This window comes from Vipera ursinii (genome assembly GCF_947247035.1).
Source record: "Vipera ursinii genome assembly, chromosome: 2".
NCBI lineage: Eukaryota > Metazoa > Chordata > Lepidosauria > Squamata > Viperidae > Vipera > Vipera ursinii.
This window is the reverse complement of record NC_139513.1, coordinates 175,548,241-175,573,867: the sequence shown is the minus strand read 5'-3', so window position 1 is coordinate 175,573,867 and position 25,627 is coordinate 175,548,241. Positions and strand designations below refer to the sequence as shown.

Genomic DNA, 25,627 nt, shown 5'->3' with positions numbered 1-25,627 from the left:
GGGGTAGACAGATGAAGAGTTGGTGATCCTGTCTCTTGTCCAAAGTTTTCCAGTCCTGGGAAAGAGGTAGCAGTTAAAAGCCACTTTGCTATCCCTACTTTTCCAATAAGGGCTTATCATGAATAATAAATAATAATGCACTATATTTATATATGGCTTGCAAAGTGCTGAAAGTACACCTCATGCAGTCTCAGTCATACTTAACAATACAGTTAAGTAGGTCCATGCTCCATCACGAAAGAGAAATGGAGTGGGGAAAGCAGAGGCTGGAAGAACACATCCCTTGCTTAAAACCTCACCGGGCCTCAAACTTGTTGTAGCTTTTTCCTTCTAGTTATGGTTGCTGAGGTATTATAAGGAGTCAGCAGGGGTAAGCATTGCTGAATTGAAGTTTCTTCCAGGGGTCCAATTCCAAATGTTCCAAGGGGAGAAGAAATAGCAACAAAAGTCATCTGAGATGCATAATATATACCAGGTGTGTTCTTGGCAAAGCTCATATTTGGAACTGGATTGGTGGTGAAGTGTGAGCTGTGGGTGCAAAAAAACAAAAACAAAAAACCTGCCCATTGTCTTGTGTCAATATAAGGACAGAAGTGGCATCTGAGTAAAAACAAACAGTGCTCAATTTGGGGGCAAATACATATAAAATTCACAGTGCTAAGATTACAGTGTATATTTATAGACACAGACATACATATCTTCCCTTTCAAACTGACCAAGGACAGAAACTGATACAAGAAAAAAAATCAGAGGAAAGCAAGCTTGATTCTGAGCTCCCTTATTAAATCTACCCATTTCTGTCTGCAAATAGGACCACTTTTTGCTGTCCGTGATGATTTCTCCACCTTTCCCATATCACTGCTGGCCACTTTGCCTGTAGAGTATTCCTGCGCACAAGCTCCTGAGAAATTTGTGCGAACACTTTTGTTGGCTCTCCTTTTATTTCCCCAACAGGTACTTTGACTTTCTCACCAGAGTTCTTTCCTGAGATTTAAGACAATTTATAACTTCTTTTTGTTACACAAGCATAATAATTGTGCTATGCAACCAAAACAGATTTTGGAAGATCTGAAGGGAGAGAAGGTGAGAGTGAGGGTTTCATAGTGTACAATGTGTGACAAAGCTATACTTGATCCTTTTTAGACTTAGGCAGGGAGGGGGGAAACGGATTTGTCAGATTTGTAGCCAACCAGTACTCCAAAAACAGATGTTCACCAGACATCTTGGAAGAAGAGGTCCTTGAAAGATCTTCCTTGGAGACTCAGATCATGCAGGCTCAACTTGGTAAGAATGAGATGTGAAACTGATCAAGCCAAGCCTTCGTTCAGTGCCCAACGAGGCAGTGGATTTGACAGCTTTGAGAAAAAAGCACACATCATTTTACTTTTCACCCAAGATTTATGAGGGACTCTTTTCTCATGGACGGTTCACAAAAGAGACAAAGTGACATTTGATTTTACTAAATCCTACTGAGAAAAGTGAGCCCAGAAGTTTGTCTACCCAACTTGACCTACCTGGACCTGCCCTTTAGCAAGGCTGCCAAACTCTGCTTTCCCCCAAATCCCAAAGCCACCTCTTTAATGTGACAGCAGGCACTTTACCAATGCCATGACTAAGGCAGGGACTGATTTTGTGTCATCTTCATGTATGTTCTTCGTCAGACTTTCATTTTTACTTTTGACATGGCAATCTTGCAGTAGTCTCCATCCCAAATCTGGTTCTTAGCATTTATGACACATGATCCTAAGTCACATTATTGCTTCTGACAAGTAAAGTCATCATGGAAAGCCAGATTTACTTAACAACCGCATGACTTGTTTAACAACCACAGTTATTCACTTAACAATCATGACCAAAAAAAGTTTAGTAAAATCAGGTGCAACCCAACAATGGAAGTTCCAATCACAATTGTGGTCAAAAATTGAGGATACCTACAATATTTGCCTTTGTACCGTATTATAGTGATTATACTTTTTGCTCATCACTAGAAGGCAATATAGGATCAGTTTTATTCCTACTTGAGTTTGTCAGCCTTAGGTGGGCCCCACAAGTTAAGCCTGATATATTGTATTCAACCAGAATTTGAACTCATGGTCCTTACAATATATAGCAAATATAACCACTGAAATAGAAGGTTATATTAATTCCACACTACAGGGAGGACCTGAAGTTTCTAGTATGAGCCCCAGACAAAATAATATCTGTAACCCTTTATCTGAGAGTGCAAACTAATAAGAAAGGAGGGCACAGTTGAAAAAACCATGGGAAATTATTTTGACATATGATTATGCAGCAAGATTATTATATGCACAGAGATGGAAAAATTGGCTGCTCTACCCACTATGGAGGAATGATTAGTGAAACTGAATTGATAAATTGACTTTTTTATTAGAAAAAAATCTACATTTATTGGTGACTAGAAGTCTCTTATGTACTTTTGCATAAATATGAAAAAATGAGCATGATTTATGGCTTTGATGATTAGACAGGATAAATTATGGAAAGGAGATTCGTGTTGTAACTTTAAAAACAGTGTTTTAAAAAATATCTGTACTTATAACTACTGTAAAGAATTTTGGGAGCCACTTCTTTATATTTCTTTCTTTTCTATTTTTCTTCTTAAAATTATATTTTAAAAGGTTACCATTCATAACATCTACCTGCATGTCCCCACTTGCACCTACCTGTGGAATCAACATTGGATCTTTTATTCCCTGCCATTTATTAATTGATTGAATTTCTGTCTAATGCCAGAACACTCTGGGTGGCTCCACAAAATTAAAAGAATATCTTAAAAAGACACTAATTGTCTGAGGGAACAACATTGCTTTGTTCCACACCTCCCTTCACTTAATGGGGCTCACCCAAATATTGCCTTCATCTCATCTCCAACCCATGCCTGAGGCAATCTAAAGAAATAACCAGGTTTTTAAATGCTAAGTAGTGTTTTGCCCATTTGACAAGAAACAAGCCACATCAGCTTTGGTATACATGCGAGTGAACCTGGCTCACCCATCATGCAATCTGTTCTGTAGTGGGTTTCTTGGAAGCAGGAGGCAAGACGAGAGGGTTCAAACAGCAACATTGCTTTATTGTAGTAACAGGAACAGAACTGAGAACAGAGGCTTCTACGCAGCTACTTATACGGTTGGCCACTAGGTGGCGGCCAATAGGTTTGAAGGAACCTATTCCCGTCCCAAAGCCAACCAATGATCATCCTGGAGACTGCATGTCTGGGCAGCCAGCAACCATTACACAGACACCCAAATTAGGCAAGCTCAAGCAGCATTCAAAGACACGTGAAAACAGTTCAAGTAAAAGGCCCACACAATCCATAGTTGCAATTAAGTGAAATTATCCCAGCACCTCTTGATCATTCAAAGCTGGTGCAGTTCTGTCTTCGCTAGCGTTAAGCACTATCTTATAGAGCCATTCAGCTGTGGGCAGTGAGAAAGTCTAATTATTTCAAACTGGGCTCTGTTCCTGACAGGCATCCAACTCAATCCTTAAATCAGACTGAGCGGCATCTAAGCAACCAATGGGGAACAGAGATGTAGGCAAGCTCTGTGAAATGAAATGAAGACAGCCGACCTCTGCTAGCTGGCTGAACTGGCTGGGAATGAAGACTTACCATTCTTCTGGGGATCAGGTGTAAGTTTAGTGCCACTTCAGCTTAGTAGTAAATTTGTGTCAAAAGGAGCCTCTCTGTTAGCTCAGGCAAAAGACTAGAACTAAATCTGCCTGTCCAGTCTCCCTCAAAACCTGCCTCCAGACCCCATTAAAGAGTGATGAATGACCATTTTTCTGCCACCTGGTGATGCCTAGTGGGAGGGGAGGGAAACAAGGGGAATCCACCAATCCCTGTTCCTAATGTGCCCTGTGCACCGTAAGAAAGGACAGCACCATTGGCTGCCATTTTACCTGTGGCAGGATAAGAATACCAGCAAAAGCAGCAAACATTATGCCACCATAGATTTGTGAGGACCTAAAAGCTAGTGGAATAAGAAACCATTCAATAACAACTTTGCTCCCAGGCAGCATTTTATTTTAATTTCCATGCCTAATTAGTTGGAATTTTATTGGAGAGCAATAAACAATACAAATTTGCAAGAGAAGAACTACAAGAACTGTTTTGGAGTCCCATGCACCCAGTTATGCTATTTACTTTTACAAAATGTGAGGCGCATCTAGCCAATAAATATATAGTTTCCTAGCAGAAACTGCTGTATCAGAACAATTTTTATGTAGTGAAATAAATTTGGGTTACCCGAAATTTAAATACTATGGATATTAAAGGTTAAATTGGAATACTGTAATTAAAAATTGAAAATTAGGTAAAATTTAAAAACAGGACATGGATATGTATAAGTAAAAATATATTAATAAATGTTTTAACTGAAAGTGCTATAATTAGAAATGTACTAGCTTAAATATAATATAACAAATGTTAAGAGAAATAGAAAAGGAATTTTGGATGATGCAACCTGAGATATGTACTAAAGATTTTGTTATTGAACTATTGATTACCCAATCACCATGCTGCTTTCCAAATATTTAAATGTAAAACTGGAAAACAAATAAAATTTGTTTTTTTTTAAAAAAAAGAACAATGGGGTATATGAAAATGGATGAGTTTGAGAGTTTATGTATTATAGAAATTGGGGATTCACGTTATAGAAGCCCTGCATAAACTTATTTTTAAAAAATAAAATTGGCTTGGTTGGAAAATTATGTTTACCTGCAAAAACAAAAACAAAAATACGAAGTGGGGATAGTACCCCATCAGGTTAGAGGAAATGTTGAAGAACAACCTACTTTATTTTCAAGTAAATGGCTATTTTGTGACTGGTCTCACTCATCACAGCACACTCTCAAAACTCCTAATGTACCTCCTGTCCCAAAAGAGTTGCCTGCCCTGATGCAGGAGCCAGAAAGTCAGCATGCCAGAGAAATGCTCTCAAGTTTTGGCATGTTGCTTTTTAGTCATGCCATTTGTAGAACATAATGACAAAAGATCTCATCTTGAAGTCTGTATCTTAAAAACAGGCCAAGTGAATAACCATAGCATGCTGAATGAAACCCGTGAAACAAGCTTGAAAGTGAAAAGACTTGTGAGAAACAACAAAAACTTTAGGAAATAAAAAGATAGAGTATAAAAATACCTTTCCATGGGGGAATCTCTAAAAAAAACCTGATTTTACATTTGGGTCTTAGATTTGTAAGGGAAGACAAAAGTAAGCTCTTAGAATATAATTCTGAACTATATAATAGAATTTGGAATGATATATCAAAAGATAGTATTTTAACAATTGATGCATGGTTAAGACAATATAAGATAGTATTTTAATAATTGTTGAACGGTTAAGACAAAAAATATCTTTCTAATAATTGGTGATTTGTTAAGATGAAAATGAGATTTTAATGGTAAAACATAAGAATGTTTTGTAATGAACAATGTAAGTTTTGTAGACAAGAGAATTATTCTTTATTGAAATAGGGAATTGTGGGTTCCCCCAAAATTAAGCTTTCTTTTTATATTATAGGCTATTCTAGAATATTCTATTACAATCAGATAAAATTTAAAAACAGGATATTGATATGTATTAGTGAAAATATATTGAAAATTCTCCGTAAGCAGGCATATACATAGAATGAAGGCTACTGCTAAGCTTGTAAGCCACCCTGAGTCTTCGGAGAAGGGCGGGATATAAATGGAATAAAAATAAAAATAAAATAAATAAATTTCAAAGCCGAAGAGCCAGCATTTGTCCGAGGACGTGTGGTCATGTGGCTGGCATGACTAGACACCAAAGGTGCACAGAACACTGTTACCTTCCCATTGTAGTGGTCCCTATTTTTCTACTTGCATTTTTACGTGCTTTCAAACTGCTAGGTTGGCAGAAGCTGGGACAAGTAACAGGCGCTCACTCTGTTACGCGGCACTCGGGATTCGACCCACCAAACTGCCGACCTTCTGATCGACAAGCTCAGTGTCCTAACCCACTGAGCCACCACGTCCTTTAGGTAACAACTAGAAATATATTAATTTCACTATTTTGACTATCTGATAATTAATGGAATCAGAGAGGGAATCCTTGTTGATGCAACCTGAACTACTTACAACTTGTTATTTGTTATTTTGACTACCCAACCACCGTATTGCTTCATAAATACATGTATATGTAAATAACAAAAAATCAATAAAACCTGTAAAAAAAACCTTTTGGAAATAACCAACTTGTAAAAAATATGCAAAATACTGTATTAGAACTATCCTGCCTCCTACTAGTGAGAAGGGAAATATTGCTAGCATTTAAAATGTTGGTTAGTGCTACCAAATATTTATTCTTGCTTATACATTTACACTTAAAGGATGCATGGAAATATGCCAAGATATAAGCAGCAATAAATGATTGTTTGCCCATTTCAGTACAGCTGTGTCTTACTCAGACAGCTTGCCTTATAACTTGTTTTACCATTTCAGACAAGTGACTGTTTTGGACAGTCTGCTGCTTGAGCAGGGGGTTGGACTAGAAGACCCCAAGGTTCCTTCCAGCTCCATTCTGATTGATTGATTGATTGATTGATTGATTGATTGATTGAAGTTCTTGTATCTCTAAATCTTGTTATTTCACTCATTTTGAAGGGGACATTCCTTATTTTGATCTCTCCCTTCTCATTAGCTCCCCCAAAACCCTAGAAGGTGATGCTACTCAAAATTACAGCTCTGCACTGGAAAATCACACAATCTCTCCCTTCTCATTAGCTCCCCCAAAACCCTAGAAGGTGATGCTACTCAAAATTACAGCTCTGCACTGGAAAATCACACAATTGGTACATGTTTTTCTTAGCATAGAATGATTACAAAGGAGAAAGAAGTGAGTCTTCATAAAGAGAAGAACACTAAAGTAAAACTGTATCCACTTGCAGAGTGTTCCGCCAGAGCTCTACTAATTGTTTCAAAAATAATGAGAGAAAATGCAGGGATTACGGTATTTGATTGTGGCAAAATAGGAATGACTGCCGAAATAAAGCCTAGGTTCACACATCACACTAAGCCACGATGTAGTGTGTTTGATTTTTGTTTGGTGTAAACCCACCCCTTCCAGTTTAAACCTCATGGTGTAGTTAGAGGATTAAGTGTTGCTATGTTGGTGTCAACTCTTAGTGATCAGGTGGAATTTTTCCCAGGAGGATGATCCTTCAGGTCTTCCAAAGGTGCACCACTATAACTGAGTCCATTCACCCTGTTGCTGATTGTGTTCTTCTTCTCTTTCCTTCCACTTTTCCCAGCATTAAAGCCTTTTCCAGAGCTAGGCCTTTTAATAATGTGACCAAAGTATGATAAATCTGATCCTTGACATTTGTGCCTCAAGAGAGAATACTGGGTCTATTTGTTTGATCCATTTGTTTGTTTCCTTGGCTATCCATGGTACCCTCTGAGTTTCAAAAAACGGGATGACTGATGACGATTATTTTGCTTTGGAAATAAGATCAGTTCAGTGCACTGGAATGGATATGTGGCTATCTATCTACCAGCCACGATAGCCATGATAGATCAAGGAGAATCTCTCTGATCCCTATTCCTAAAGAAGAATTGGAGACCAGAATTTCCATGTTGCATACTATCTGTAATTTACTGGCTTGTTGAGGTATTGAACTGATCTAACAAACCTCTATGTCCTTAAGAAATCATAAAGAACAAATTATGCACTTGCCAACTAAATGGGGGGGACAGTAACGCCTCCTGCTCCACATAGACTCAGGGATTGACGTTAAGATCGTTCAGACAATGAAGCTCCAGCCCACGAGATTCCTTTGGAGAAGCATGGCTTTCCGGAATTCGACTTGCTGCTAGAGCCAGGAAAAGAAGATGGACATTACATTGCAATAATCAAAGAGCTGAGAAATGAATGGTGGAAAAACACATGACAATGTCTGTACAAAGGAAACAACTGTATGCACGAGGTAGCTTCTACATTGGGCTACTTAAGCCCAATGTATCCTTTAGAAGCATATGCTGCTGCTTCTTGAAAGAAATATTCATGAACTACAAAATAGATTATATACAAATATTTATTAAACCTATTTTCCCAGTGAGCTGGGTTGCACTAAAGGAGAGTGATTGATCACCCAGGCTAAGGAGAACCAAACTCATGGCCTCCCAGTTGTTAATCCAGCACCTCAGCCAGTATACTGTGAAACAGTTTATAACTTTTGGGTGATGGGAATTGCTCTACCCTACCCTAAAATTTTACAAGTAGCAAGTAAAAAAAGACGGTTTCCTCAGTTCCAGCCTGGGGAATTTCACAGCTGCTGGGCTATAGTCACAAAGGCCCTTTTTCTAGCACCTTATGAAAAAGTCTGATTGGACACCTTTGAAGAAAGGATCTGTTATCCAACACAAACACCAACTCCATATTCTGGAGATGTGCTGAAGATCAGAAGTGACCTCAGAAGCCTCTCAGCAAGACAGTCTTGAAGACCTTGGAGACTGGATCAGGTCACTGCAGTCTCTGGCTTAAATTCATTGCTCTCTTCATTTTAAGCAGATCAAAGGATGTTAAGAGACATTTCAGTCATTTGATCCAAAGGCATAGTAGGAGCTTCAAAAGCCCAAGGAATGGTCTTTCCAGGAGAAATTGGATCTGCAGATGGATCAGAAGTAGCCAGCTGAGCAAATGACACCAAAAGGATCATGTCCCTCTTTCTCTTAATCCAGAAAATAGAGAATTGTTTCTGTCCTGCTCAATCCAATTCAGAATTTCCTCTTGAGTTGGAAGAAATCGTTTTTCATAATCAGAAATCACCACGGCATTTGGTCTTGCTAGTGGTGGAGATGGCTCAGGGATTTGTTCTAATATCTCAGCAATGTCCATAATTTCTGGAAACTGGGTAGAACATTTGGTCGGGGCATCCTGAAAAAAAAATGCAGCAAAGTCATAGGAAGCCCTAACTCACTTACCCTACTATAGGGTGACAGCAAAGCCTATTCAGAAAGTCAAAACATAGCCTCTACCCTTAAATATCTGACTCCCATTTTTCAGATTTCCAAGCTCCTTAACTTCACCAAACTTGGCATTGTTTATAAGCCAGCCAGCTTTTGGGACCACCCTTTTCAGAGTTCTCCATAAATGGCAGAAATACTGGATGAAAGGAACTTGTTTTCTCACCATTTAGGATAAGCAATTTCCTCCCTCAACAACCTATGGATCTATCCTTTCTCTTATCTATGGAAAAGGAAAATCTTTATCCTGTTTTTTGCAACAGCTTTCCTCAATTTGGTTCCCTTCTGATGTGCTAGATTGCAATTTCCAACACTCCCAAATATTCTCACACTTGTGAATGATGGGAATTGTAATCTAATGCAAATCTGAAGGTACTGAGGTTAGGTAAAGGTAAAGGTTCCCCCGCACATGTGTGCTAGTCGTTTGCAACTCTAGGGGCCGGTACTCATCTCCGTTTCAAAGCTGAAGAGCCAGCACTTGTCCGAGGACGTCTCCGTGGTCATGTGGCCGGCATGATTAGACGCCAAAGGCACACGGAACGCTGTTACCTTCCCACTGTAGTGATCCCTATTTTTCTACTTGCATTTTTATGTGCTTTCGAACTGCTAGGTTGGCAGAAGCTGGGACGAGTAACAGGCGCTCACTCTGTTACGCGGCACTCGGGATTCAATCCGCCAAACTGCCGACCTGATCGACAAGCTCAGCATCCTAACCCACTGAGCCACCGCATCCCTTCGTACTAGGGTTAGTGATTGATAATTCTTACATAATTAAGAAAAGTTTTCAATTGTGAGAATATATTTGCAGATTCAGTTGTGAGCGCATTTTGAGGTAGATATGGATCAGCACTGAAACTCAGAAATATGGCAAATAAAAAGAAAAAAAGACAAGAAAACCAAATATCTTTAGCACAATATACAGGCATGGTATTCTGCTTTGACCAGCCATTCATAGTAACCTTACACAGAAGATGAATAGAATACAATTTTAAAATGTAAATAAAGTAATGCCTTGGTCAAATGCACAAAGTAGTTGGCCTGGACTTTATGTCCATCCAATGACTACTTAAACAACCTACATCTGCAACCTTTAGTTTGGGGTTTAGCTTTAGTTCTTTTTAGGGCTATCTAGAAAGAGAAGCAGATGAATCTCCAAGATCACAGTAGAAGACAATACAGTACTTCCTCTTTAGTACACCCTGCAAATGCACTTAGTTCCTGCAATTTTGTAAAAAATCCAATTGCTTCTTACCATGGCCAGCACAGTGCTCTCTTCATTCACCACCACAGCAATCCCACTGTGTTTTGCATCTGGAATTTTCTCCCAACACCACCGAGGCAGCACCTTATGGCAGAAGCCCAGTAGCCTACAAAACAGAGATATTAGAGGTTGCTTTGCCCAGGATTCAAATTAGCAATTAAGGCAACCAGTAAAAGAACTTAGTTGACCCATCCACACACATGTTATGCCTGCATCTCTGCTTTTCATCACTTACCTTCTATATTTAAGCAGCACCATAATGGACCCCATTATAATCAGGATTACCACAAGTGAGAAAACTATCACAATGCTCTGCCAATGAAAAACTGCAAAAGATTTAAGGAAAACACTGTGATTTATTTTGTATCAAATGTATACATTGTCAAATTTACTCCATCTCAAGGATGCTTGCATGCCAAAATTCACAATTTCCATGGTACAAGATAAAAACGTCAACTGTAAAACAACCTCTGAAAAAATATAAACTACTTCAAGAATAATATTAAAATGGACTTCCGGGTGGTGCTTCAGCGGCGCAGACAGTCAGATTCGACAACTGGCACTTTGATCCCATTGAAGCGGCAGAATAGCCGATGATCAGCTGTTCCGCCGCTTGAAAACCCTTCCCCTTGGGCAAAGAGGGGAGGGGGAGCTTCCAGGTAGGGGTAGAGCTCCCCTAGCGCGCCCAGAACATTTGTTCTGGGGCATGAAGGGTGAGAGTTCCCCCAAAGCCTGGGAATGCTCCGGATCGGAGGACTCTTCTGCTTTAGCAGAACAAGACACTGAATCCACTCCTGCCGGATCTGATTGTCATCTTGAGTGGCTGTAGCAGCAGAGTGGATGCAGGAGCTGTATAAATAGCAAGTACAAGGCTTTAACTCTGAAACTTAAACTCTCTTCCTGTTCCAACGATCGTTTTGAAAGAAGGGGAAGATGGCGCCTGACTGATTTTTTTTTTTTGTAACAAGAAGCGAAAGTGTTTTTCTTCAAAGTAAAATGACTGTTTGGATACTGAGTAGGAATATGTAAAATGGACTTTTTTTATTAAAAAGTTTTATAAAGATTACAATATTATCCCCTCCCCAACCCACCCTTAAACCCCCCTCCCCCTCTCCCACTTCCCAGAGCTGAGTACAGGGTTACAAATATAATAATCATAATCTAACTAACATTAACCAACTAAATAAATAACCAAGTTCATAATGTGCTTTAACTCCCCTATAACATAAATACAAGATAAAAGTATCCAAGTTATTAAACAATACTAATACTAAAAATAATAATAATACCATATAATTAGAGCTAATAATAAAAAAAGAAAAATTTCCACTATAATAAACTATAACACTCTAAAATTTACTCATAAGCTAAATGGAACTTTTTAGTCCCATATTTATTCTGAATATAATCTATCCATCTTCTCCAGACCGAAATGTATATTTCTTGTGAATGATCCTTCAAATAAGCAGAAATCTTAGCCATTTCTGCTAAATTTGACACTGTAAGCGTCCATTCCTCTATAGTAGGCAAGCAATCCTTCTTCCAATATTGCCCTACCAATAACCTTGCAGCTGGTATCAAGTTCAACATCAAATTAATTTCTTTAGTATCACAATCTGTGATAACACCCAATAAAAATAATTGTGGAGTGAACTTTCTCTTGAAAATCTTTTGAATGTTCCACCAAATTTTAATCCAAAAAGCTTTTATATTTCTACAAGTCCACCAAATATGAAAATAAGTAGCATCCAAACTACCACATCTGCAACATTTGGGCTGTAAATTAGGATACATACAAGACAACTTTTTAGGATCCAGATGCCATCTATAAAACATCTTATAAAAATTTTCTCTTAAATTTTGGGCCTGGGTAAATTTTACTTTTCTAACCCAAATTACCTCCCATATATCCAATGGAATCAGTTCTTGAATATTTTGAGCCCACTTTACCATGCAATCCTTAACTAATTCCATTTCCGAATCCAATCCTATTAAAGCATTATAAATTCTCTTTATATGCACTCGATTTTGATCTTTAATCTGTTTTACCAAATTTTCATCCATTAATGTAATACCAACCTTTTGATCTAACTTCCACCTAGCTTGCAATTGAGTATACTGAAACCAGGACTGTACAGTATTTTCTTGCTTTAACTCAGCTAACGACCTTAATTGCCAATCATTCCCTACCAACCTAAGTAATTCCTTATAAGAAATCATATCCAAATTCACACCCATAGATACATCCTCTATTGCGTGTCCAGGAATCCCAATTGGTATTTTATAATTCAACTTATAATAATACTTTTTCCAAACACGCAATAAAGCACTTCTTAAAATATGAGATTTAAATGCGTCAACTTTTTTGTTATATATTAAATATGCATGCCACTCATATAGTAGGTCCCATCCATCAAGATAAAGTATTCTTTTATTTGTTAAATTAAGCCAATCACTAACCAATGTTAAAACCACCGCATCATAGTATAATTTCAAATTAGGCACTTTAAGTCCTCCTCCTCTTTCCCGTGCGTCTTGTAAAATCTTAAGTTTAACTCTCGGTTTTTTCCCCGCCCAGATAAATTTATTAATACCCTTCTGCCATTCATCCAAATTAGCATATTTTTTTTCAAAATAGGTATCATTTGAAACAAAAAGAGAAACTTTGGTAAAACATTCATTTTAACAGCTGCAATTTTCCCCAACAAAGATAATTGTAATTTTTTCCAATTATTTAAATCCTTTTGTACTTTTAACCATAACATCTCATAATTATTCTTATATAATTTCGCATTAGAGGCTGTAATATATACTCCCAAATATTTAACCTTTTTCACTGTTTCATAACCTGTTAATTTTACTAACTTCCTTTTCATTCATGGTCATATTTTTAGATAATATTTTGGTCTTATTGTTATTTACCTTAAAACCAGAAACTTTCCCATATTGAGTTATAATTTCCATCAAGTCTATAACCGACTGATTCGGTTGAGATAGTGTAACAACCAAGTCATCCGCAAATGCCCTTAGCCTATAATTATTCTGCTTTATCTTTATTCCCTTTATTTTGGTTGATTCACGAATTTTAATCAATAAAATCTCCAATGTTAAAACAAACAAAAATGGTGACAGGGGACATCCCTGTCTTGTGCCTTTTTCAATTTTAAATGCCTCTGATAATCCCCCATTAATTATAATTTGTGCCGATTGTTGTTGATATATAGCCTTAATAGATTGCAGAAATTTATCCCCAAAATTCATCTTATCCACAACTTTCAATAAAAATTGCCAATTCAACTGATCAAACGCTTTTTCAGCATCTAAGAATATCAATGCCACAGACACTTGGTTGTTCTTATCCAAATATTCTATTAAATTTACAATTTGTCGTACATTATATTTCAAATATCTTCCAGTTATAAATCCAGACTGATCACTATGAGACCTGGTTGGGCTCAGAGGGTGGTGTCCCTCTGGTCGATCTCTGCCCACCAGGTTTCCAGGTGCTGGACCGGCCTTGGGCTCAGGGTAGGGGCGGGGGAGTGGCGGTAGTTGTGATGGAGACCCTTTGTCCGCGGGAGGCCACCGTTGTCCAAATAGCCGGGTGTGAGTCCCTCCTCTTGAGATGTGGCCCTAGAGCTCAGTTGGGCTTGCTGCTGGTGTACCTTTCGCCTAGTCGCGCAGCAGCAGCCCTGCCTGAGCTTCTCGACATCCTCTCGGGGCTGGTGATTGAGTTCCCCAAATTTATGATTTTGGGTGACTTTAATCTACCATCCCTGGGAGGATCATCTGAGTTAGCTCGGGAGTTCATGGCTTCCATGACGGCCATGGACCTGATGCAAGTAATTCAGGGCCCGACTCATGTGGGGGGCCACATGCTCGATTTGGTTTTTCTATCTGGACGGTGGTTAGATGATCTGGGTGGGGGTTCTCCAATTGTTATGCCCCTGTCATGGACCGATCATCATCTCCTGCGGTTGGTCTTCCGTTTTGCCACTCCCCGTCATGGGGTTGTTGAACCAATGAGATGGTTCCATCCTAGGCGCTTAATGGACCCTGAGAGGTTCCAGGCAGCGCTGGGGTCCCCACCTGCCTCCTTTGCTCACAGCTCAGCCAACGCCCTTGTGGAAGCCTGGGAAAAGGCAGCCACAGAGGCACTCGACCGAGTTGTACCCATGCGGCCCCTGACCCGGTGGAGATCCCAGTGGGCTCCATGGTTTTCCGCGGAGCTCAGGGAGATGAAGCGTTGGAGACGGGGCCTAGAGAGCTGTTCGAGATCCAGCCGGTCTGAATCCGACCAATTGCGACTAGGGTCCTTTACAAGGTCTTATCTCGCAGTGATGAGGAGGGCAAGGTCTAATTACTTTGCTATCCTCATTGCGTCCGCAGATAACCGCCCGGCCGCTCTGTTTAGGGTGACCTGCTCCTTCCTTAATCAGGAGGTGAGGGAGGAGCCCTTGCAGGGCCGTGCCGAGGAGTTTAGCCAACATCTGTCGGACAAAATCGCTCGGATTCGGACCGGTTTGGACTCCGACTGGGCAGAGTCTGATGATGAGGACATGGGCGGTCTTGTTAATATTATCTGGGAGGAGTTCGATCCTGTGACTCTGGACAAAGTGGACAGGATCATGGGGAAGCTGAGCTCCACCACGTGTTTATTGGACCCATGCCCCTCCTGGCTGGTTTATGCGGCTCGGGAGGGGACACGAGGCTGGATCCAGGCAGTGATAACTGCTTCCTTGAGTGAGGGTAGTTTTCCTGCCGCCTTGAAGGAGGCGGTGGTGAGACCTCTCCTCAAGAAGCCTGCCTTGGACCCAGCTGTATTAAACAACTTTCATCCGGTCTCCAACCTTCGCTTTCTTGCGAAGGTTGTTGAGAGCGTGGTGGCGCATCAGCTCCCGTTGTTCCTGGAGGAAGCTGATTATCTGGACCCGTACCAATCGGGTTTCAGGCCCGGGCACAGCACGGATACGGCATTGGTTGCTCTGGTGAATGATCTCTGGTGGGCTCGGGACAGGGGTTGCTCCTCTGTCCTAGTCCTATTAGACCTCCCAGCGGCTTTTGATACCATCGACCATGGTATCTTGCTGCGGCGTCTCAGGGGGTTGGGAGTGGGAGGCACTGTTCTTCAGTGGTTCTCCTCCTACCTTCTGGGACGCTCACAGTCGGTGTTGGCAGGGGGGCAGAGGTCGACCTTGAGGCCTCTCATTTGTGGAGTTCCTCAGGGGTCGGTCCTCTCGCCTCTCTTGTTCAACATCTATATGAAGCCGCTGGGTGAGATCATTCATGGTTTTGGGGTTGGGTATCATCAATATGCTGATGATACCCAGCTCTTTATCTCTACCCCAAACCACCCCAGTGATGCCTTTGATGTGATGTCCCGTTGCCTGGAGGCGGTTCGGGTCTGGATGGGGAGGAACAGGCTTCGGCTCAACCCTGATAAGACTGAGTGGCTGTGCATGCCGGCATCTCGGGAATTTCAGATTATTCCATCTCTAACCATGGGGGGTGAGACTTTACCCCCCGTAGATAGGGCTCGCAACTTGGGTGTCCTCCTAGACTCACAGCTCTCTTTGGAAGATCATATAGGAGCTGTGACTAGAGGGGCCTTCGCCCAGGTTCGCCTGGAGCACCAGTTGCAGCCCTATCTGGACCAGGATGCCTTGCACACAGTCACTCATGTGCTCGTGACCTCTCGTTTAGACTACTACAATGCTCTCTACATGGGGCTGCCCTTGAGGACTACTCGGCTTCAGCTGGTGCAGAATGCAGCCGCGCGAGTGGTGGTGGGGGTTTCCCGATACTCCCATGTAACACCTCTACTCCGCGAGCTGCATTGGCTTCCGGTTGCCCTCCGGGTAAGATTCAAGGTGCTGGTAATGACCTATAAAGCCCTAAATGGCATGGGTCCGGATTACTTACGGAAGCACCTGCTGCCGGCATCGACTTCCCTTCGTCCAGTGCGCTCCCACAGAGAGGGCCTCCTTAGGGTACCGTCAGTCAAAGAATGTCGACTGGCGGCCCCCAGGGGGACAGCGTTCTCTGTGGGCACGCCAGACCTTTGGAACCGTTTACCGGTGGAGCTCCGGATGGCTCCCGACCTTCGCTCCTTCCAACGTGACCTAAAAACATATTTATTTGAACAAGCCGGCCTGGTCTGAAGGGTTGGGGTATTTTAATATTAACTGTATTAATTTTATTGGAATTGGGCTGTATTATTTAATTCTTTTTTAACTTTTGTACATTGTATTTTTACTGTATTTGCCCTGTACACTGCCCTGAGTCCTTCGGGAGAAGGGCAGTATAGAAATTAAATTATTATTATTATTATTATTATTATTATTATTATTATTATTATTATTATTATTATTATTATTTGTTTCAAAACATGCATTAATCTATTTGCCAATATTTTTTGCAAAAATCTTATAATCTGTATTTAAAAGCGATATAGGTCTGTAATTCTTAGGCTGGGTAAGGTCTTGATCCTCCTTTGGAATCAGCGATATAAAAGCCCTTCTCCAGGACGGAGGCACTTCTCCAGCCTGGATATTATTAAATAATTCCTTTAAAGGTTCTACCATCTCTTCAAGTAAAATTTTATAATAAACTGCTCATAAGCCATCTGTACCAGGAGCCTTACCCACTTTTAACTGTTTAATTGCTGAAATAATTTCCTCAGAATTAATTAAACGATTCATCCCTTCCCATTGTTCATGTGAAAGCGTAGGAATATGCGCTTCTTGTAAATACTTATCTATATCTAAAGCTTGTATATTCTCACTAGCATATAACTTTGCATAAAAATCTTAAAAAACCCTTTTTAATCAGATTTTGTTGATATATTTCTTTACCCTTGTATTCTATTTTCTCTATGATATGTAACTTCTGTTTTTTCCTTAATTGATAAGCTAGCCACCTACCAGGCTTATTTGCATTATAAAAAGTATTATGTTTCGCATATCTCAAGTTAGTTGCAACCTGATCCGCCATCAACATATTAAATTGCTCTTTCAAAAAATTTATTGAAATCCTCAGTCTCTTGTCTGATGGGTTCAAAATAAAAGCTTTCTCCTTCAATTTAATCTCTTCTTCCAATTCTTTACGTTTTTACATCTGCTTATACCTATGACCATTATTCATATGAATAAAAAAACCCCTCATATAAGCTTTACTAGTATCCCACACCATTTCAATTGGTGTACCTTTATGCATATTCAAAACAAAAAATTCTTTCAAAAAAATCTCTACATTTCTCTGAGAGCACATCATATCTGAATAAGTTTTCATTCAATCTCCAAGATCTTCTGATCCCGTCTTCCCTAAACAACTCCATCCATACAGGACTATGATCTGACAATGTCCTAGGAAAAATCTTGACATTCTTGACCCTGGAAATAAGATCACCAGTAATTTAAAAAAAATGAATTCTAGAAAACAATTGATGCCTGTCCGAGAAAAAAGTAAAATCTCTGTCCTCCAAATTCCACTCCCGCCAAGTATCTCTTAATTCCAAGTCATCTTTCAAATCAAAAAAAGCTTTAGGCAATCTAGAATGGTTAGGAGAATTTTTAAAAGATCCCTTCTTGTCCTTGCATGAATCCAAAACACCATTCCAATCACCCATCAAAATAACTGATTTGTAATCCAATTGAGTTGTCATGTAAAAACTTATAAAACTTTCCTTGCTGTTGATTAGAAGCATATAATCCAATAATAAGAATTTTCTTGCCTTGTAACACTAATTCAATAATAACATATCTTCCCTGTAGATCAGACTCAATTAATCTAGCCGATAAGTCTCTTCTTAGATAGATAACTACCCTACTCTTTTTATCTGGGGCAGATGCTGTAAAATGTAATCCCAACTGGGAATTAATCAAATACTTTTGATCTTTTGCACAAATATGAGTTTCTTGTAGACAAACAATATCATTTTATGGTTGCTTCAAGTAGTGAAATACTTTCTTTTTTGTGGTGAGTTCAGGCCATTAACATTCCATGTCAGGAGCTTTATCGCCATTCTTAGCGACCTGAAGCCTATGGAACACCGCCTGAAGATCCGCCGTTGATCTCTTCGGTCGCGCCCCTCCCACCGGCTCCTTAGTAGCAGGGTCTTGTATCATAGGCCCAGAATCTATCTTCTGTTTCAATTGCTCCTTTTCTTTACGTTTATGCGCAGCACGTGTCATTCTCTGTTCTTTTGGATCACCCTTTAACGCCAAAATCTGTTCAGTAGATTCAGCCAGCTGTACCTCTCCAACAAACTGTGATGTTGCACCTTCAGCTTGTTGTTTATCTTCCAAACTTTCTTCTGTTCTCTTAAATTGTGGAGATGGTGGTGAACCTGCTTTCAGGACATAAGTATAAAAACCTTTTGCCTTTGCAATCGTATTAAGTCGGTATCGTGTCCCTGCATAGTTTACCACTATTCCAATAGGCATCTCCCAAATGAACTGAATCTGTCGATTTTTAAGCTCATCAGACAAAAAACCAAACTCCTTCCTTTTTCTCAAAATTTTAAGAGGTATTTCTTTCAAAATTATAATATCTTGACCTGCAATTTGAAATCTCTGTTGATGAAAAGCCTGAATGGTTGCATTTCGGAGTGACCTCTTAGAAAAGTAAATCACCACATCTCTAGGTAAATTTTTCTGCCTCGCAATCCAAGAATTAACCCTGAAAATTTTATCCACCTCCTTTGATAACTCCTTAGGATCCCATCCCAAAATGGGAGCTATAGCTTTAATCACCTCCTCTTGCAAATCCTCTTGGGGGGTTTCTTTCAATCCCCTTATTCTCAGAGCAAATTCCATGTCTCTATATTGTGAGATAATCACCTCATCCTCAGTTCTATCAATTTTATTTTCAGCTTTAGCAATTCTACTTTCTAATTTTTCACTGTTTTCCACAACCTCATCCACACGGTCATCTAAGCGTTCAATATGTGCAGCCAGCCCTTGAAGTGCAAGCAATATGTCTTCTCTCATCTCCCTCAAGAAGATCAGCCATCTCCTCCTTTATTTGTTGGGCTGTTTGTTGTGCTTGAAGCTTCAAAGCATCCTGCAAATCTTTAAGTGTAAATGCTGGTGGTGGAAGAGAAGGTGGAGGGGATCTGGGCTTTGAAGTGGATTGTGTTGCAGGCTGTGTTACAGGAGAAGAAATTAAACTTTTAGAATCAACAGGAACTGCCTGCTGTCTTGAAGCCATTTCCCCATTTGTTACAATTCACTTTCTCTTATTACTTTCACTTTCCTTCTGCACTTCAGGATAAAAATAAAGTCCAAAAAGAAAGAAAAAAAATCTTTAAAAATTTTAAAAACTCTGAAATACACAAAAATCCAATATGTTGTTTAAACTTTAGCAAAATCTTCACACTTTATTCTTTCAAAAAATAACAAAGAAAAACATTTCGGCGCCATCTTTTCTCTTTCAAAGTCAAATTAAGGTGTGGAGAAGATTAATGCACCCCGAGTTAAAGTTTTAAATACTTGCAAATTTGCCTCCTCCTGATCAGCTCTGTCTGCTTGAAGATCAATCACAAATCACTATAATCCGCAGATGTGGATGCGGCGTCTGGCTTCGCCCCTGCAATTCAGAGCAAAGGCATCCTGGACTCGGAGAAAGCCTCGGGCTCTGTGGGAGCTCTCACCCTCCGACCCCCAGATGTTTCTGGGAGGTCTCGGGGAGCTCTACCTCTACCTGAGGAAAGCTCACCTCCCCCTCTTCTCCCGAGGGGGAAGTTTACGAGCCGCGGGACAGCTGATTGTCACCGTCCCCGCAGTTCTAACGAAGCCTCAGGATGGGCAGCCAAAGAACAGCCGCCATCGGTGCAGCGTTGCCACCAGAAGTCTCGTAAAATGGACTTTTAAAACCTTAAAAGAGCTAGCTAAAATTTGGAGGTCTTTAAGTTTTTAAGTCATTTTCAAGATTTGGTTATTTTACAGTTAAACTACAAAGTAACAAATGGACTAGAAAGTGAAAGTGTGTACTGAAAGTTATTAGCTGCAAAAATGGCTCCCAAACCGCATAGACCTGTTTTTAAAAGTGCGGAGGCATTGCTTGTTCAGCAATCTGGAACACAGTTTTTGAAGTTACCCTCCGAAGCTGCTGCATCTGTATTGACTTTAAAAGATTTACAATATGCTTTAAATGATGCTTTAAAAATTCAGTCTGAAAAAATATTTGAGAAGGTGGCAGAATTTACTGAAAAGGAAAACAAGAAAATAAGGGAGGATACTTTGATGGCACTTCAAGTGTTTTCAGGCTGTATTGAGAACTTGGATGAACGTGTGGAAGAAGTGAAACAAAATAATCTGATGCTGGAGGCTAAAATGGGTGAAGTGGAGAATAAAATGGAAAAACTTGAAGATGAAATAGTAATGATGCAATATAGAGATATGGAATTTGCGTTGAGGATCAGAGGTTTGAAAAAGAACCCGCAGGAAAATCTGGAAGAGACGTTGGTGGATGCTCTGGCACCTATTTTGGGGTCTCAACCTGAAGACTTTTTTTGGAAGACAGACAAAGTATTCCGTGTTAATTCTTGGATTGCCAGACAAAAGAAACTGCCAAGGGATGTGGTGGTGTACTTTACAAATAGAAAGATTAGAAATGAGATCATTCAAATTTTTTATAATAAAAGACTTAAAGTGGCTAATCAGGAAGTTTTGATTCTGAAAGAGATTCCTCCAAGAATTTTGAGAAAAAGGAAAGATTTTTTTTCCCTGGCAGATGAATTAAAGAAACAACAGCTTCGGTTTAGGTGAAAGATACCATCGGGTATTGTGGTGAATTATGCTGGAGAAAGATATTGTCTTAACACAGTCTGGAAGGCACGTGATTTTTATTCTAATGTATTGAAAGCAGGCTTACCATCATCCTCAGAAGTTAAAAAGGAAAGGAAGAAGGAGAGCGACAGCTATAAGAAATAGTTTCGGAAGCTGTGCAATTTTTGGTTTTATTAAAAGAACCTAAGACTCAAAGAAAGATACGGGCTGCATCTAGATGCAAGGAATAATAATAACAATAACAGTAGAGATTAAAGTCAAGCGTATATAAGAAAAACATTGATAGAAATAAGATTTAGAAATGGAACTTGTTAAAGATCGTAGGATAATCAAGAACTAATAATGGTGGACATTTGGGGATGGTATTTACAGTAGATCTTAAAAATTAGTATGTATGTATTTAAATTGTTAGCCTAAATGTTGGAGATGTGGTGGTGATGATGCAATGTATTATTATGTATGGTGGAACTGTAAAGATTACAATTTTAAAAGTTAAAGTAATTTGGTGGAATATGTAAGATTTTTAAGAAAAAGATAAGGTTTTTTTTCTTTTTTCTTTTTATAATTATTTTTGTAGGTATTACTATAGACTGTATTGTTATAGAAACTAAATTTAATAACTATAGTAAATATTTGGTAGTGTTATATTGGAAGAAGGCTGATTTGTTTACTATAGAAGAATGGATTTTGAAAGTTTTGAATTAGGTAGAAATGGTAGAATTTGGAATATGTGAAGAATATTTGTAACAGAGATATATTGTGATGTTTAAGGAGAGTTAAAGCGCGATTAGATTTAAAGTGTAATTATAGTTAGTATACCGTATTTTAGATTAAGATTGTTAGAAATAATACCCTGTATTCAGCTTTGGGAAGTCGGGTGGGTTGGTGTGGGGGAGGTAGGGGTACTGGGTGGGTTAGGGTATGGGTTAGTGTTAGGGGGATGGGGTTTATGTCTAAAAATGTACTTTAAAACTTTTCAATAAAAAAAGAATATTAAAACGTCTATTGTAAATAGCTCTAACTTGTCATTCACTCACCATACTCAATCCTTGCTACCCCAATACCATAACAGTATGAACTACTTTTAATTTTTTCCTCAAGAACTGAGCTATCTTAACTCTAATGGGACAAAGTAGAAAGAATACACTTCAAAAACTTTGCCTCAGTTCCTGCAGGTGACAATGACCGATTAAAAAGTATGCAGTCACGCTTGCAAAAGATGAGAATTGTAATCTAACGCAAATTTGGAGGTGCAGTGGTATGATCCATCCCAGAAGTATGCAGATACAGGTAGTCCTCATTTAACAACAATAATTGGGCCTGGAATTCTATCACAAATTGATGCAGTCATAAAGCATGATGTCATGAGACTGCATCACTTAGCTACACAATCCCAGCAGTCTCCATTGTCATCATTAAGCAAACACCTTACATGACTGCAACATGGAAAGAATCCAGAACTATTTGCTTATATTGCTGAAATCACATCCCAAGGAAGCAGGTGAAAGATACAGGTGAGTGTATTGGCACTGTAAAATATGTGCTGTGGCTAAGTGCTATGGAATATAGGAAGATGGGTGCTATGGAGCATGGATTGTGGGCACTATAGAGTATAGGTGTTCAGGTGTCATGGGCAAGTGTGTGCTGTGGGTGAACACTGTAGAGTACAAGTGGGTGGGCTCTATGGAGTATGGGCAGGCACTACAGAGTATGAGTGAGCATAGGTGGGTGGGTGCTGCAGGTGGGCACTATGGAGTATAGGCAAGTGGGTGCTGTGGATGAGCACTATGAAATATGGGTGGGTGGTGCTACAGAGTATGAGATCCCTATGCCACCTGGGGGCAGGAGCCAGAGCAACTTGCAGGAGCAACTTGCAACCTCCTACTTGGTCACCACAATGTAAAAAAGATGTCGAGACTCTAGAAAGGGTACAGAGAAGAGCAACAAAGATGATTAGGGGGCTGGAGGTTAAAACATATAGGGAACGGTTGCTGGAATTGGGTATGTGTAGTTTAATGAAGAGAAGGGTGAGGGGTGACATGATAGCAGTGTTCCAATATCTCAGGGGCTACCACAAAGAAGAGGGAGTCAAGCTATTCTCCAAAGCACCTGAAAGCAGGACAAGAAGCAACGGATGGAAACTAGTCAAGGAGAGAAGCAACCTAGAACTAAGGAGAAATTTCCTGACAGTTAGAACAATTAACCAGTGGAACAACCTGCCTCCAGAGGCGGTATATGCTCCAACACTGGAGGTTTTTAAGAAGAGACTGGACAGCCATTTGCCTGAAATGGTATAAGGTTTCCTGCCTGAGCAGGGGGTTGGACTAGATGACCTCCAAGGTCCCTTCCAACTTTATTATTATTATTATTACTGGCTTCCCCATTGATTTTGCTTGTGGGAAGATGGCAAGGAAGCCACAAGTGATAATAACATGGTCACAGGACACTGCAAACAATGTAATTGTGAGCCAATTGATGAGCATATCATGATCATGTGACCATGGGGACACTATGATGGCTGCAGCTTTGAGAACTGATTTAAGTTCCCCATATTCATCGTAACTGCATGGTTGCTGAATGAGTGGTTGTTAAGTGTGGACTTCCTGTACCCAAAACTCTTTACTGGTAGTTCTCGACTTATGACAGCAATTGGGACTGGAATTTCCATCACTATGTATGTGGTCATAAGCATAAAGTGATCATAAATCACTTAGTGACAGCAATCCCTGCAATCCCAGTTGCCATTGTTAAGCAAATCCCACAGTCATTAAACAACTTTCTGCCACCTTCCCAGAACTAAAGTCAGTGGGGAATCCAGCAGTTTGCAAGTCCAAGGCCAGCAGACTGCCGCCAAGTGTGTGTGTGGGGGGAAGCAAGGCAGTGTGCAAGGGTGTTGGGGAGGGTCAAGGACAGTACACAAGGATATGAGGGTTGAGGAGGGTGCATAGGGATGTGAGGGGATGGATGACTATGAGGTGAGGGTGTGCAAGGGTGCAGCTAGGTCGAGGAGTGAGTAAGGGTATGAGGGAACGAGCGTGAAATGTGCATAAATGGAGGATAAATGAGGGTGTGGCGTGATTAGGGAGAGGGGAGTGGTATAGGTTAAGTACACTGGACAGCAGCAGAAATTGGGGAAGGTGTACTAGAGCGCAGAGAGGTGCACAAGTGGCTGGTACAGTGCAAGCACAAGAGAAGCTGGCGGTGGGTGGAGGAGACTTACCTAGGTGACTTGCGAACCTCCCTGCTGGCTTCCCCACAGACTTTCTGGGGAAGCCAGCAGGAAAATTTGCATATAGTGAACATGTGATCACAGGGTGTTCCAATTAGTCATAAATGTGAACTGGTTGCCAAATACCCAAATTGTGATCATATGACCACAGAGATGCTGGGACGGCTGGAACAACAAGGACCAAGCCCAATGCCCTCATAGCTTTGAATAGTCACTAAACAAGTAGTTGTAGTTTGAGGACCTGTAATTAATAGCCAGAAGGTATCAAAATCCGTAGAGCAGTTTTTGTGCTAAAGTGATTGATTTCACAGCTAATTTTATCATGATCTTTCTTGCTCCTATAGTTAGTACAATATCTCCTGTTAATATACCAGTTTGGTTTAAGGAACAAAGCTCCTTGCAGTCCCTCCTACCTGATGTACTGAAGTGATGCATGGCACTGGCTGCACCCTCTCCAGCCGATGTAGAGCCAGTCATCCAGACCTGGTAGGTTGTTCCTGGCTCCAGATCTGAAAGAGTGTAATTTCTTTCCGTAGCACTAACTGTAATGTAAAACAAACAAACAAACAAACAAAAATCTATCCTAGGCAGGTGGTAATCCGGACCCATCATCCAGAATTCATTGGTGAGGATAATTTGAGGGAACACCTGCTGCCGGCATCAAACGCCCTTCGCCCAGTGCACTCCCACAGGGAGGGTCTGCTCAGGGTCCCGCCGGTAAGAGATTGCCGGCGGGTGACACCCAGGGATAGGGCCTTCTCAGTGGGAGCGCCTGCCCTCTGGAACCAGCTGCCGGTGGAGCTGAGGACTGCCCCCGACCTTTGATCATTCCGCCGGGGCCTGAAGACCTGGCTCTTCGAGCTCTCGGGCCCAGGCTGAGGAGAAATTTATTTTAATTGGGGTTTTTAATAGTACAGGGTTGATTTAATATTTTTTAAATTGGTTTTTAACTTTTGTATGGTTGATTTTTAACTCCCTGTAAACCGCCCTGAGTCCTCAGAGAAAGGGCGGTATATAAATGCAATAAATAAATAAATAAATAAATAAATAAACTTACAAAAACAATGCAAAACCAAGTCTAACTTAACTAGCAGTTTTACACAAGACAAGAAAAGAATATACTGCGTTTACACTTTACAGACAGAAAGGGAATCCCATATATTTTTCACAAAGAGATGTCTTTGTGAGATATCTTCACAAAGATATCTCACAAAGAGATATCTTTTCACAAAGAGATGGCTTTTGGAAAAGAATGCCTTACAATGTACATTTAATATAAGGCATAAGGAGATCAAGATCTCTGCATTCTTCTCCCCCCAAAATATGTGTTGACTGTTATT

The 25,627-nt window shown here is 40.2% G+C and overlaps 1 protein-coding gene across 2 annotated transcripts in view; it reads right to left on the bottom strand.

Moving 5' to 3' along the window:
• Positions 1-8,058: 8,058 nt before the first annotated feature.
• Positions 8,059-25,627, bottom strand: part of IL27RA (interleukin 27 receptor subunit alpha) — a 36,064-nt gene continuing 18,495 nt past the window's right edge. The window contains exons 12-15 of one of the 2 annotated variants that reach the window (XM_083352806.1): positions 24,701-24,829; positions 10,504-10,594; positions 10,260-10,374; positions 8,059-8,918 (exon numbers count right to left, since the gene is read on the bottom strand). In XM_083352806.1, the coding sequence (XP_083208932.1) occupies positions 8,697-8,918; positions 10,260-10,374; positions 10,504-10,594; positions 24,701-24,829 (557 nt within the window). In that variant the 3' untranslated portion in view covers positions 8,059-8,696. The remainder of the gene's footprint in view (positions 8,919-10,259; positions 10,375-10,503; positions 10,595-24,700; positions 24,830-25,627) is intronic. The other variant, XM_083352807.1, reaches the window with a different exon arrangement.